Below are 16,569 nucleotides of genomic sequence, written 5' to 3'. Positions count from 1 at the left end.
CAAATTAGTACAACCACCCTAGAAGGCATTTTGAAGAATCCTCAAAAATTGAGCAATGGAACCACCATATGACCCAACTATCCTTGGAATTTATCCAAAAGAAATAAAATCAGCATTCTATGGAGATACAGCCAAATCAATGTTTATAGCAGTGCAACTCACAAGAGCCAAGATATAGATCTAGCCTAGATGCCCACTGATAGATGAATAAATTAATAAGATATGGTACATATATATACACAACACAGTTTTATTTAGCCATCAAGAAGAACAAGACTATGGCATTTGCTGGTAAATGGGTAGAACTAGAGAATACCATGCTAACTAAAATAAACCAGACTTGGAAAATCAGGAATTGAATATTTTCTTTCATATGTGGAAGCAAGAGTGACATAAAGGGAGGTGGGTGTCTGACATCATAAAGATAGAGGATAGGTGAGTGGGGTAGAAGGAGATTGAGGGGGAGGGAGGAGGTCTTGGAAATAGAAGGAAATATGGAATTAAGTTGAAAAAATTATGCTACATGTACCTATAAATTTGCCAGTGAATTTAACCTTTATATATGTGCAAAAAGTACCAATTAAAAATAAATGAATGAAGCCGGGTGCAGTGACGCACACCTATAATCCCAGTGGCTCAGGAGGCTAAGACCAGAGAACTGAAAGTTCAAAGCCAGTCTCAGCAACTCAGTGAGGCCCTAAGCAAATCAGGGAAACCCTGTCTCAAACATAATACAAAAAAGGCTGTGAATGTGGTTCAGTGGGTGAGCACCCCTGGGTTCAATCCCCAGTTCCAAAAGTAAATAAACAATTGAGTGGAAGGTAGACAAGTAGAGTAGAGCAAGGGAGCAGGGTGGAGGGAAAAGGAAACCTGCAGGAAATGGGAAGAGAGGTGGAGTAAGCTAAATTTCATGCATATCATGATTATTTCAAATTTCACAATTATGTCAAAATGAACCCAAATGGTATATACAATTATAACAACCTTAGAAAAGAAAACAAAAACAGCAAGTTCAGAACTCTCCATGGTTTCTCATTTAACAGCATGAGGAAAAGTGTCTCTTTGTATTGACAAATGACATTATTACTTCCCCAGGTACCTGATACCATTACCTAGATGACCTTCATCTATGTCTTCTTCCATAGCAACCTTCTCTCATCTTTCTGAGTTTTATTCAAACAAGACCCAGGCTTCAGCTTATCATTGAGTAATGAAACACACTCAAAGATGCAGCCACAGCAAAAGCTGGCAAATAAGATGAACAGGGATTTCAGAATAATGAATTTCAATTGAGGCTAACCCCTACCTACAAAAATGATCAATCTCAAAATTAATCCAAAAAGCCATAGTGAAACCTCAGTAGCAGTCCACTTTATATCAAGGGTTTGGAAAAAATGTTTTTGAAGATTGTCTTTGAAGACAATGGTGTGTATTATTGATGTCTTAATCATTTTAATATAGAAACAATGGAGCACTATGATTAACAATTGGAAACTTGCATTGGATCATGCAATTGCCATGGATCATGCATTCTAAAATCAGTTTAAACCCCAAAGATGTCCTGCACACATACAGTGTAGATAAATAAGCAGGTTCATAGCAACACTGATAATCTTATTAGAAAAACAGGGGTGGGGGGAGGTTCAACAACCAATAAGTTGTGATAATTTTACAGAGGAAATATTGTAGAGCAATTCTGTGTAATATACTAGATAAATTAAGAAAAATAATAATGTAAGAAAAATGCAAGTCTTCAGCTTATAATTGAGTAATGGAACACACTCAAAGACACAGCCACAATAATATGACAAAACATAAAAACAAAAATTTTCATGTAAATATATTATTAAATACTGAATGTTTGTGTTCCTCTCCCATAGATTTATAAATTGAAGCCCTACCCATCAGTGTTGCTAATTAATTAAATAATGTTAAGGGATATACTCTTATAGAAAGACATTATGAAAGGCAGCTGTGGTATGGTATGGCAGGCAGAGGGTCCTCAACAAGAAACCAAACCAATTGAAATATTGATCATGTGTTTCTAGCCTCATGAACAGTGGAAAAATAATTCTCTATTGTCTTTGTCTAAGCTAACTAGACCATTGTCTAATATTATGATAGCCCAAGCAAGTAAAATCATGGTCATAGATACATAAAATATATGTTTCAGAGATAAACAAATACATATGGGAATAAATTACAAAACCAAAAATCATAAACACAAAATTTGAAATTTGGACTAGCTGTTTCCTCCTGAGAGGAGACAGGAGGGTATCCCTAGAAGTGCATAATAACATGTCCAAAACCTCTCTGTTGAGTCTTACAAATTCTTCCTTTGGAGTCAGAAGACAGTATACTAGAGTGTTTAAAGTCCTGGGTTGAACGTAAGTTCATATCATAGAGGATGCCTCTGAAGCAGGCTGACTTAGCAAGATAAAAGTTGGCTGCCTGTGGCCTAAGCCAAGAAAGGTGAAGCCTGAGACACGTCATGCACCTCTGCACCTCCGCACCTCCATCAAGCACATCTGCCAAAGAGGTTGTGCCAAGAGAGTGGCATCCAAGTGATATTTGCCAAATTACATTGTTATATTGTGTGCATGTATGAATATATAACAACAAATTCCATCATTATGTACAACTATAATGCACCAATAAAAATGTGGAAAGAAAAAAATAAATAAAAGTTATTTAGCATCATATAAAAAAAAGAAAAAGAAAGGATTGTGGCATGCATCTCCAACACTGGCAGCCACAGTGAGAGCCTCTGGTAGGGAGGGTCAAGCTTTAGAAGCTTCACACATCTACTGAGGGCCTCCTCCAACCCCAGAACCTCTTCTATGGAGGGCTGAGGTTACAGAGAAGTATACCTCGGATGCTGGCAGTCACTGACAGGGAGAGCCACGCCTGGGAATCAGCATGCACCACCATTGCCTCCCTCCCTCTGTGAGTCTCCACTGGGGGGGGGGGCAAAGACTAGAAAGCAACACGCAACTCTGCACCTTTGTAGGTGCATTGATAGAGCACAGCTGCCAGAGAGGGCAGGGCCAAGAGATGACTCAAACATCTAATCCCTGAAGCCACCGCCACAACCTTGTTCAGAGAGAGCTACCCCTGGGGCTCTGCATGCATCTGCTGAGGGCTTCCGCCACACTCAGCATCTGGCACAGGGAGGGACGAGTGTGGGGAACAGAGAACATAGCTACCACCATGTCCCAGCTTGCCCTCTACAGCAGACCTCAGTCCTGAACACATCCCTGAGCTCTGTCCTCTTGTGCCCGGCAGCTCCTCTTCACCCCAGGTGCCAGGGCACCCCATGCCTGAACTTGGGGTGAAAACCTAAACAAACCAGTAATAAGTAACAACACTAAAGCAGTAACAAAAAGTCTTCTAAAAAAGAAAAGCCCAGGATTCTCATGAAGTTCTAACAGATCTTTTTAAGAAGAACTAATGCCAATCCTTCTCAAATTATTCCATGAAATATAAATGAAATGAAAATTTTATTTCTTGCATAGTGTGTTTATCAATATTTATGCAATGCTTCTAAACACCATTTCATGTATTCAACTTATTCAGCACAAGCACTCAGTTTTCCTGCCTTTATAGCCAGCAGTAGAAAGGATGAATCGTAGAGTCTACATTACTTTTCAGTCATCTTGCCTCATAAGAGAATTTATCATAAATTAAAAGTTTTTAAGAGGGTAAAATGTACATTAACAAATTAAAATATGGTATAAGAACTATGTAGACATAACAGCTACATTAGAAACAACTGATACATCTACAAAAATCAGATATGTTGCAGTTGGCATTCAAGAGCAGTGAGGAAAGGAAAACTATAAAAGTTAATTTTAAATACTACATTATTAACATTTAAAAATGATTAAATGACTTTATACTTCACAATATACTAAAAATGATCAACTGCTTGTGTTTTAAGGATTTTCAAGGCCTAGAAGGAAGGATTTAAAATTTCACATGAAAATACAACTTACTCTCATTAGATACATAAGATAAGATGGCCTATGTTTTTATTTTTCACACTTGAGAGATATTTGATTGAACAATGACATGATTCACTGGGCAAAGCTACTCCAAATTTCTATCCAGGGATGGGACTGTTCATGTGCTGTTATAATTGGGTAACATTGAATAATTACCAAAATGTATGTAGTGATATGCTAACTGATGAAATCTAGTTCAGTTTCTTTCACACAGTATTTATTAGGTTAGGTGCATATGTTTCATTCAAGGGACTCAATTGACTCCTATTTTCCACAGACACAAATATCCCCTACACTCTGACAATATTTTGCACAACTACATTGTTCATAAAGAATTGTATGTGTTGAATTTGGGTTAATATGGAGTTGTGCTAGAAGGGATTTCACTGGGATGTCTCTACTATATGCAAACAAAAGGCATTTTCTTGAAAAGAAATATAAGTCCATCTTTATCAGACTGTCCTTTTCCAGAGGCCATGTCTCTTACTTAGTATCTAGAAAACACAATGGTGGCCATTGCAAGGTGATTTCCTCAAATAATCCCATTAAAATCAAGAACACCAACTAAATAGATGAATTAATTACTTTAAACACAGTGAAATTGAGACATTGGTACATATTTTTTTAAGAGAGAGAGAGAAAAAAAATAATATTTATTTTTTAGTTTTCGGTGGACACAACATCTTTATTTTATTTTTATGTGGTGCTGAGGATCAAACCCAGCGCTCCACGCATGCCAGGCAAGCGCGCTACCACTTGAGCCACATCCCCAGCCCCATTGGCACATATTTTTAACTTAACAATATAAAAATCATGGAAGACATTTGCACTGCATACAAAGGACAAAGAATTAATATCCACATTATATAAAGTCTCTGTACAATCCAATATGTAAAAAAACAAACCACCTAATAGACAGGCAAAAGAAAGACATAATCATTTATGTCACATGAAGAATTTTAGTAGTAAGAGTAATGATGGTTGTTGTAATGTAACAGGGTAGGTCACCTTGTGAGTAGATGGCTTTTCACTATCTGGTAATTCAGGAACCAGGCTTCATTATCTCCATGGACAGAGGATAATCTGTTTCCATCCAAAAGATGAGTAGAACCATGTGGTGTTTTTTTTTTTTTTTTTTTAATCTTGACCAGGAAATAACAAACATTTTCTTTCACTAGGAACAATGTCACTGAGACCCACATAGATTACTTGAATATGTAGCAGCTCTCTCCTAGTGAAACTTCACAAAGGTGAAATTTGGGTAGATACCAGCCGTCTCTGTTCAAAGTAGCAGGTGAACATAGAGTCATATGCGTTACTGCACTGATGATCAGTAAAGTAGAAAGTCAAAGCACAATGACATTTAATTCGCCAACACTTGCAGAGCATGTTTTAAAATCTCCTTGTCAACACACAAGTTGTTTAAGAGGTAAAGTAACTGGAACTTTTGTACATTGGCAGTAAAGATATAAGACAATATAATTTTCAAAAATAGATATTTAAGATCTGCCTTAGGTTTACAGAAAAAAGGAACAGAAAGTCATACAGTTCTTTTCCCTACCACTGGCCATAGTTCATCTATTGACATCATTTTTTCTCCTGCTCTATTGACATCTTGCGTTGGTATAATACATTTGTTAAAACTGAATGAAAATTGTTATATTATTAACTGAAATCTATAATTTACATTAGAGTTCATGCTTTGTATTGTACAGTTGTGATTACTTCCCCCTTTTTGTATCAGCTTTGTTTCGACTAGGGCATAGTGACATGTACCCACTGTTACAACATCATATAGAATAATTTTTCCACCCTGAAATCCTCTTTGCTTTACCTATTCAAAGCTTTTCCAAAGCAGTAGAAATGACAAGTCATGGATATGCCTACCTTCATCTGAACATTAGGCAATATATATAAGAAAATTAAGAAAATAATATGTACACAAGGATAGAAATGGGAGAGTACCTGTAAATATGTACAACTTTATGTGTCAATTTTAAATTTAAAATAAATGTATACATACAATTTACACAAAAAATTAATTTGTAATTAAATGTGTTATCATGTGAGATAAAAAAGAAAACCATCCAATTTTTTAAAAAGGAGTAAAAGAGTCTCTGACCACATAAAAATTCCAATGTTAGTAAGACAAGGATACTAAGTGAAAAGCAAAAATGTGCAGACATGTCTGTGAAAACCTTTCCTGAGACTCTAAGATCCACCTGAAAATTAAACAGAGCCAAAAAACTAAATTCAAATTGAAGCAAGACTGAATAAAGACTCCCTCATCAGGATTCACCAAGAAACAGCAATTCAGAGAGAAAGTGATACATGTGAGGGATTGAGAAGGTCTAATATCCATAATAGCAAAAAAAAAAAAAAAAAAGTCTATCATACTGAAAATGTTCCTCTACTGAGGATACTTCTCAAAGCTCCTTTCATATCCTGATTCCTCAGACTATAGATAAAGGGATTCAGCATGGGGGTGACCAGAACATATAACACAGACACAATGACATCCAGGTCATCAGCATTATTGGATGAAGGCAGATAATATAGACCAATAATTGCTCCATAGTACAGAGAAACCACAGAAAGGTGGGAGCCACACGTGGACAAGGCTTTGTAGATCCCCTTGATGGAGGGTCTTCTCAGGATGGTGGCCCCAATGTGGCCATAAGAGACCAGAATGCATATGAATGGCACAGTTATGACCATCGATCCTATAATGAAAATAACCAGCTTATTGATAGAGGTGTCAGAGCTGGACAGCTTAAGTAAAGTGGAAAGGTCACAGAAGAAGTGGTGCAGGGTGTTTTCTTTCAGGAAAGAGAGACGGGCTAAGAGGAGGGTATGTACAAGGGAACTGGTGGAGGATAAAACCCAAGACACAATAACTAGCTGCAAACAGAGATTCTGACTCATCATGGTGGTGTAGTGGAGTGGGTGGCAGATGGCCACGTATCTGTCATAGGCCATGGAGGTCAGAAGGAAGCTGTCGAGACCCCCAAATGACAAGAAAAAATATACCTGGGAAATGCACCCAGCATAGGAGATGGATTGAGTCTGCGTCAGCATGTTCATGAGCATCTTTGGGGCTGTGACTGAGGAGAAAAAGATGTCAGTGAGGGCCAAGTGGCTGAGGAAGAAGTACATGGGGGTGTGCAGGTGAGAGTCCAGCCTGATGAGCAGGATGATGAGCAGGTTCCCCAGCACCGTGGTCAGGTACATGCCCAGGAACAGGGCGTAGTACGTGCCTTGCTGCTCTGGCTGGATGGGGAGCCCCAGGAGGAGGAACTCGGACACACTGCTCTGATTATCCCTCTTCATGCTCTTCAAGTTCTCTTTTTCTGGAGACAAAAAAGAGATGGAAATGTGAAAGAATGAGAAGTCATTGTGACTACTACACAATAAAAACATGGCTTTGGAGTAGTCAGTATATGCATTTTAATTCAAATATCTCAGGTTTTCTTCCACACCAGTGAGCTATAGATGGTCGGGACAAAGGACATTTTTGTCCCCCAGGAACCAACACAACATCATTTGGAGAAAACATGAAATACTTCAATGATTATCAGATCACATATACTTCAAACATGAGTATTCCATGAGTTCATCATGGAAATACGAGTTTATGAAATTATGTTCTAGGCCAGGTCAGTGACCAGTCAATAGAGACCCCTGGGAGATGTCTAATCTGATGGCCTCTCTTGCCTTCCCCAGGCCTATGAAACACTAGACTAATGTTATATTTCCATGAGTTAGATCAAGATAAGAGAACCACATGGGCTTGTTTTGAGCATTAAGGGAATCTATCTATGTCAAGGTCATAAAATATTTATGGACCCTTAATACATCCATAAGTTTTTCCATTAAAAAATTCTTTCATTCAACAATTCACTCAACATTTTCAATCTCTCATCAGTCTTTTCATAGGAAATTTTCTTGAATGTGGAAAAAAATGTAGAGTCTCTTCCAAATCCTATATCCTGTATTTCTTCAGCTCAAAGCAGATCGTTTTTTTGTTATTATTATTTGTTCTAATTAGTTACACCTGATAGCACAATGCATTTTGACTCATTGTACACAAATGGAGCACAAATTTTCATTTTTTCTGGTTGTACGCAATGTAGTCACACCATTCATACAATCATACATGTACACAGAGTGATAATGTCCATCTCATTCTACCATCCTTCCCACCCCCATGTCCTCTTCCTTCCCCTCAATCTCCTCTGCCCAATCCAAAGTTCCTCCATTCTTCCCTTGCCCCACCCCCATTATGGATCAACATCTACCTATCCCAGAGAAAACATTTGGCCTTTTTTGGGATTGGCTTTTTTTCACGTAGCATGATATTTTCCAACTCCATCCATTTACCTGCAAATGCCATAATTTCATTCTGCTTTAATGCTGAGTAATATTCCATTGTGTAAATATACCACAATTTCTTTATCCGTTCATCTATTGAAGAGCAGCTAGGTTGGTTCCACAGTTTAGCTACTGTGAATTGTGCTGCTATAAACAATGATGTGGTTGTGTCACTGTACTCTGTTGATTTTAAGTCCTTTGGGTATGAACAGAAGAGCAGGATAGCTGGGTCAAATGGTAGTTCCATTCCAAGTTTTCTTTTTTATTTATTTATTTATTTATTTTTAATTATTAGTTGTTCAAAACATTACAAAGCTCTTTTTTTTTTTTAAAGATAGAGTGAGAGAGGGAGGGAGAGAGAGAGAGAATTTTTTTTAAAAATATTTATTTTTTATTTCTCTGTGGAAACAACATCTTTGTTTGTATGTGGTGCTGAGGATCGAACCCGGGCCGCACGCATGCCAGGCGAGCGCGCTACCGCTTGAGCCACATCCCCAGCCCCCATTACAAAGCTCTTGACATATCATATTTCATACATTTGATTCTAAGAAATCTCCACAGTGCTTTCCAGAGTGGTTACACCAATTTGCAGTCCCACCAACAATGTATGAGTGAACCAGATCATTCTTATTCAAGTCATCAGGAACAGCAAAGAAAATCTCTGTAAATGTCTATCTAGCATCAACAAATAAAACCTTTTCACCACTTTTTTGTTACGAACCCAGTTTGTACACCACTGAATCTTCTCTGATATCTTTGTCATATTTCTAACATTTTTATGCTGTGCTGATCATTCCTCCATTTTTCTTTTTGAGTCAGTGGGTCACAGATTTATCCACGTGAACAATCACAGAATAATAGGTAAAGAGAACATGATGATGTATCTACCAAAAGTTACAACCCATATTCTTTACATAGACTGACTTAATCCTAAGGTCTTTGTATTTGAGAGCAGCAGAGGTGTCTTACTCAGTGACTCATCACTCATTTAGGGGTCAACTAAAGTATACATTAAGGTACCCATTTCCCCAATGTGATTCAAATTATCTTTAAAATACCAATACTTGTAACCTTCTATATTAAAATAGTCTCAATAGGATCTATTGCTTGAGGTGAATTATACAATCAGTTATGTTCCTTATTGCCATGTGACTAATAATCAGTTCATCACAATGAAAATGAAATTATCTGTCTGCAGAACATTTAGGTTGTTTATAATCCTATTTCCAACAACGTTGCAATCAATAATGTTATTTATAAGTCATTTTATATGATGACATATGTATCTTCAGGATGAATTCATAGAAATAGAATCAGAATAGTCATGATTTTGATGAATGGTCAAATTATAGGAATGTACAGTGATGAGGATGTCTATTTTTACATATTCTTTAAAAGATGCTCTTAAGAGAAGAAACTGACACAAGATCTTAAAAATTGGCACTTTAGTGAAGTGTTTGGAGAGGTCATGGCTGAGGCATTTGAGGAATGGAGAAAATTCAAGACCATGGGCAGTCTGACAGATATGGGTTGGTGAATTGTTGAGGAGGCAGACGATAGAAGGCACCTTCTGACATAATGGAAAGTTTCAATTTTATTTTCAGGACAATAATATACCAAAGAAAAAGTTTCAGCAAAAAATTGACTAAGAAATTTAAATAGCATGTAGTCCACTGAGTGGAGATCATATTGTAGTATGGCAAAAATGAGGGCAGGAATATATTGCAGCACTTTAGGTACAAAATAACACTTATATCATGGCAGCAGAGATAAATAAAATTACAGAGACTTGGAATACAATTTGGAAGAAAACCCAGCAAGACCTAAAAGTAGCTAATGATAAGACAAAGGAAGTATATTTCTTCACTGGTTTTTAAAAAATTAGATACCGGATCAGATAGAAAGTATTCTGCATAGAGATTTGGTTTTGCCGTATTTTCTCAAAATTTAGTTAGATATTCAAGGTGAATTACTCTACATGGAGCTGTCTGTCATCCTCTCATGTGAAGAGGGGTAGAGTCTAAAGATAAGTAGCACATGCTGGGCACATACAAACACATACACCCCAAACATATGCAATTATACATTTTAACATAAATTCTCCTCATGCTGTAATATGGCCCCTTAGATTGTAAGCATGGATACCTTAAGCTACATACCAAGTGAAGGTTCTTCAGTTTCTCTCTAGAAGACATAGAATACAGTGAAAACAGGTGAGGGTCTCTAAGGGGCTCAGAGATCCACCCTAATAGGCATAAGAGCTATCAGTTCAAAACCAAAAAAGACAGGTATATGGCTATATATTTTTTCACAGCATCTGAACAGTGGTCTGAGTTAATTTTGAAAACCATACAGAAGTCCTAGGAGACAACCTCCACTTCATTTCCAAATTAGGAACAAACAGGATATAATTGCTTCATTTCCTTTCTCCCTTGGGGATAGAATTACTTGTTGAATCAGGAATAAAAGAATTCACCCTTGGAGGAATAATGATAATAAACAGAGGCTGCATTAGGAACTTGTAGGTTCACAAAGGTTACTGCCTTACCAGTTCACCTTCAGAAAAGTTCATTCTGAGTTTGGAATAATGGGATGTTGAGGTTGAGCTTGTTAACCAACGTCTCATTTCTCAATCCCATTATTTCAAAAACACCAGAAACACTCTAATATATTTACTCTATGACCAAAGAGAGAGATAAACTATATTTCATCATCTCCATCAGACCTAGAGAACAGAACATAGTTTCTATAAATCTGCCTCTTGCCCAAAGCTGTGGAGTCGACATTCTATCAGTGTAGGATTCACACAATACCATAAAATAACCATTTAAAAATGTGTGCCTTCCACTAAACCATTACAAAATTTATTCCATATATCTCTAGCTCGATTTCCCCAATGCCTGGTAGAAAATGAATATCATGTGCTCATTATTGAAGGTCAAGATGTGTGACTATTTATTGTGATTAATTGTTTTTTTAAAATGTTATAAACCAAACTTGCTTTCTTAAAAATAAGTATTTTTAATGGCTTTGTAATACTCACAGACAGAAATGAGAATGCCTGAAGTGCAAAAATTGATGAATTATCACAAAACACACCTACATACTATCAGCTGTTGTTATGGTCTAGATATGAGCTGTTCCCCAAAAGCTTGTGTTAAGACAATGTAGAAAATGTTGAGGTGAATTGATTAGAATATGAGAGCTATTGTCAAATCAATGGATTAATCCATTTGATAAATTAATAATTTGAATGGATTAATGAGTGGTAAATCTAGGCAGCTAAGGTGTGGCTGGACTTCCTCTATCTCCCCCTCTCCCTCTCTGCTTCCTAGATGCCATGAACTGGGCACTCTTCCTCCAGTGTGCCCTTCTGCCATGTGTTCTGCCTTACCTCCAGCCAAGAGCTATGGAGTTGGCCACCACGGACTGAATCTCTGAAACCACAAGCCTATGTATCTAGTATTGCATTTGTTTAAAAGGCCGTCTTTTCTCTAGTGTATGTTTTTGGCACCATTTTGAAAGATCACATTTCTATATCCATGTGAATTTCTTTGTGTCTTCTATTCTTTTCCATTGATCTTCATGTCTGTTTTGATACCAATATCATGCCTAATTTTTTATTATATCTGTGTAGTATAATTGTGATGCCTCCAGCTTCGCTCTTGTTTCTCAGTATTTCTTTGGCTTTTCTGGGTATTTTAACCTTCAAAATGAATTTTAGGACAATTTTTTTCCAGTTCTGTGAAGCATCTCATTGGTATCTTGATGGGGATATTGTGAATGAAATGTCTCTCCTGATTTTTCTTTCAGTAATTTCGTTATGGACATCTAATATAGCTACTGATTTTTATAATCCTACAATCTTCTTGAATGTGTTTATCAGGTCTAAAAGTTTGGTTGGGTTTTTTTCTGAATCTTTGGAAGATATATAAAAATTCATGTTGTCTGCAAACAGGAATAATTTGATCTCCTCTTCTCTGATTTTAGTAACCTCTATTTCTTTTTCTTGCCTAAAACTCTAAGATCCCCAATATTATATTTAATAGTAATGAAAGTGGACAGCCTTGTCTTCCTCCTGATCTTAGAGAAAAAGCATTTCCCCATTCTCACTTATTAAGGCTGTGTTTGTCATACCGTACCCCTGTTGTGCTGATGTACATTTCTTCTATATCTAATTTTTTTAGTTTTTATCATGAAGGGATGCTAGTTTTATTGAATGATTTTTCTGTATCTATTGACATGAACATATGGTTTTTAATCCTCACTCTGTAGATGTGTTGTATTATTTTTACAAATTGTGAATGTTAATCCATTAAAAAAATCATCCTTGGATTCCTGATACAAGTTGCACTTGATAATGATGGTGTTTGTTTCTTTGGAGGTGCTGGAGACTCACCCCACAGACTCATGCGTGATAAACACGTGCTCCACCACTGAACTATGTCCACAGTCCTTTGTGTGAGACTTTCTGTGTATTTTATTTGATCTGCTAGCACTTTTTGAGAAATTTTGCAGTTATGTACAACCTATTGTTCATATAGATATTGGTTTGTGTTTTCATTTTTTGTTTTGCCATTTGCTGATTTTGGTGCCAGGCTGATACTAGAAGGAGTTTGGAAGGATTCCCTACCATTCAATTCATTGGAGGATTTGAGAAACTGTTGTTAGTTCTTCTTTGAATTTTTTAAATTATTATTATTAGTTGTTCAAAACATTACAAAGCTCTTGACATATCCTATTTCATACATTTGATTCAAGTGGGTTATGAAAGGTTGGTAAAATTCATTAGCGAAGCCATCTCATCCAGGGCTTTTCTTTGTTAAGACATTTTAAGTTATTGATTCAACTTTATTACTTATTCTCGATCTGTTAATTTTTATACACTTACAGTTTATTTGGGTAGGTTATAAATATCCATAAATTGGTCTATTTCTTCTAGGTTTTCCACTGTGCTCACTACAATTATTTTCAGTAGTCACTAGTGATCCTTTGTGTTTCTGTGGTATCAGTTGTACTGTGTCCTTGTTCATCTCTGATTTTATTTATTTGGGTTATTTTTTCTATTTGTCCTGCTTAGTCTTGCCAATGTTCTGTCAATTTTGTTAAATTCCTCAGAAACAAAATTTCTGATTTTGTTGGCCTTTTGTATTTTTGGTCTCTGTGTTGTTTATTACATCTCTGATCTTTGTAACTCCCTTTCTTCTAATTTGGGGTTTGGTTGTTCTTGCTCCTCTAGTTTCTTGAATTTCATTACTAGGTTATTTATTTGAAATTTTTCTATTTTTATTTAAGCACTTATTGATAATAATCTTTCCACTTTTGCTACATCTCATAGATGTTGATGGGTCCAGTTTTCATTTTCACATGACAATACATTTTTTCACTTCTCTTGATTTCTTCATGACTATCTCTTGGTCATTCAAAAGATTGATGTATAATTTCCAGGTCTTTGTATCATTCCCAAAGTTCCTCTTGTTCCTGATTTCTAACTTTATTCCACTATGCTCAAGGAAGATACATGCTACTCTTTTTTGCTTTCTTTCTCTTATTTTTTAGTTATTTATTAATTTATTTTTACTTCTTAAGACTTGTTTGGGGTCAGTCTTTCCTGGAGAATATTCCACTGGTTTGAAGACAAATGTGGCACTCTGCCTCTGGTGGATGAAATGTTATGCAATGTTAGGTTCATTTTCCCAATAGTATAATTCTTTTTATTTCAGATTAATTCTCAGTCCAGCCTGGTGTAGGTAAAGTTTTCCCTTTTCTACAATATTATATCATTATTCAATTTATGTCATAATTTCTTTTGCAAACACATTCCATAGAAGCTTATTATTTGTGATTTCCTAATAATTTTTATTGAGATGTTGTAATTTACACTTTCGTAAAAATGAATTTTAAATGTCCACCTCTTATGATTTTTTCATGGTACACTCTACTGGAATGATCACTTGGGTCAAGAGATAGACAACTTCCATCCTGACAGAAGCTCTCCTCTTCCCCTCACGGTGTGAAAATCCCAGAGTAAATGGTCTTCGGATCTCAACCAGCCCTGAGTTTTCTGCATGCTTTTTAAGTTCATTTAATTACAATCATGCAGTATATAATCTTTTAGATATAATGGTTTTCACTTAGAATGATAAATTAATCTATGTCATTGTACGTATCAAGAGTTCAATCCGACCTGGCACAGTCTCACACCTGCAATCCCAGCCACTTGAGAAGATGAGGCAGGAGGATGGCAAATTCAAAATCAGCCTTAGCAATTTAGCAACACCCCAGCAACTTAGTGAGATCCTGTCTCAAAATAAAAAGTGCTGGAGATGTGGCTCTGAGATTAAGCACCCATGAATTCAATTCCCAGGAGGAGGAGGAGAAGGAGGAGGAGGAGAAAAAGAGTTCACTCTCATTATTTGATATTATTCCATGATTATAGAGACAAAAATCTGATTAGCATTCCCAAGCTTACAGTTAAAACAATGTTGCTATGTCTATATTTTTGTCTATGAGTTTCTAATTAATAATGTTGTATGTTACACATTTAAAATATTTCTATAAAAAAAGAGCAGATGGGACTATGCTGTGGTAGCAAACAAGCTGAACTGTCAGTTAATTAGACTATTAAGGGGTTTTTATTGCATATGTGTATTTATCACATATAATCATACATATTTATGCAGTTATATTTATCCATAACCAGTGCTTTTAAAAACATTCTCAGATAGGAAATTCATCAAGCACAAACACTTAGTTTTCATGGTTTGTATACTCAGAAATGGACATGCTGAATCATAAGGTATACATTATTCAACACTAATTATCATCCCACATATTAAAACTTTTCATAAAATGTAGTTTCAGCAAATAGAATAATAATGCATATCAAAAACAGAATTATGAATAAACCAGTTAAAAAAATAAGTATGGCATATGAGTCATATAGATGTATACCCACATGTAAAGCAGTTTATACATCTAGAAAAATATAATGTTATAGTTGGTATTGCGGAGAAGTGGAGAAAGATGCATTATTAAAAATTAAATTGAAATACTTTATTATTAAAAGGAGAAAATATTTAAATGAATTTCTACCTCATACTACATTAAAAATTAACAACTCCACATAAAACCACAATGAGAGTTTTATCTCACTCTAGTCAGAATGGCAAGTATCAAGAATATAAGTAACAATAAATGTTGGTAAATCTATATTCAACCAGATGAATGAGAAGTTATATTCCATTTATGTATGATTAGTCAAAATGCATTTTACCATCATGTGTAACTAATTATAACAAACAAACAAAAAATAAATATTGGCAAGGATGTAGGTAAAAGCATACACTCACACATTGTTGGTGGAACTGCAAATTGGTGCAACTACTCTGGAAAACAGTATGAAGATTCCTCAAAAACTTGTAATGCAACCACCATTTTACCCAGAAATCCCACTCAAAGGCGTTAAAATCAGCATACTACAGTGATGCAGTCACATCAATGTTTATAGCAGCACAATTCACAATAGCTAAGCTATGGAACCAAACTAAGTGCCCTTACAACCAAACAGATGAATGGATAAAGAAACTGTGGTGTATATTCACAAGGGAATATTACTCAGGCATAAAAAAGAATGACTTTATAACTTTTGCCAGTACGTGGATGGATCTGGAGACTATCATGCTAAGTGAAGTAAGCCAGTACCAAGAAATCAAAGCCTGAATGTTCTCTCTGATATGTGGATGCTTACACACAGCAAGGTGGGGTGGAATAGAAGTTCAGTGGATTATACAAAGGGGAATAAATGGAAGGGAGGGAGATAGGAATAGGAAAGACAATGGAATGAATCTAACATAACTTTCCTACACACATATATGAATATACCACAGTGAATCTCAATATTATGTATATCCACAAAACTAAAATCCTATTTTAAATAAAATATAATCCATGTTTGTATAAATATGTCAAAATAGATTCTACTGTCACATATAACTAAAAATAACAGGTAAAATTTTTAAAAAACCTATGGTATAATATCATTATGTACATAGGGCAAGGGAGTACTTTATTTTTCAAAATTTAGATATATTTTGTTAAAACATAGTGTAAAGTATAAGATTCACTAGTGAATTCTAGAAGAAAATTCTGTTAGGGAGGGGGAGTTTTCACATGCTGTAATAACTGGGTCTTG

The 16,569-nt window shown here is 35.8% G+C and overlaps 1 protein-coding gene across 1 annotated transcript; it reads right to left on the bottom strand.

Moving 5' to 3' along the window:
- Positions 1 to 6,395: 6,395 nt before the first annotated feature.
- Positions 6,396 to 7,337, bottom strand: LOC124097281 (olfactory receptor 1J21-like). Its single transcript, XM_046451722.1, has one exon. The coding sequence runs from the start codon at positions 7,332 to 7,334 to the stop codon at positions 6,396 to 6,398; it is 939 nt and encodes a 312-aa protein (XP_046307678.1). The 5' UTR covers positions 7,335 to 7,337.
- Positions 7,338 to 16,569: the final 9,232 nt, after the last annotated feature.

This window comes from Marmota monax, unplaced genomic scaffold, assembly GCF_021218885.2.
Source record: "Marmota monax isolate L192 unplaced genomic scaffold, Marmota_monax_Labrador192_F-V1.1 WCK01_AAM20220418_F8-fsc00020, whole genome shotgun sequence".
In the NCBI taxonomy this organism is placed as follows: Eukaryota; Metazoa; Chordata; class Mammalia; order Rodentia; family Sciuridae; genus Marmota; species Marmota monax.
The sequence above is the reverse complement of the archived record's forward strand: the minus strand, read 5'-3'. Positions and strand labels throughout refer to the sequence as shown.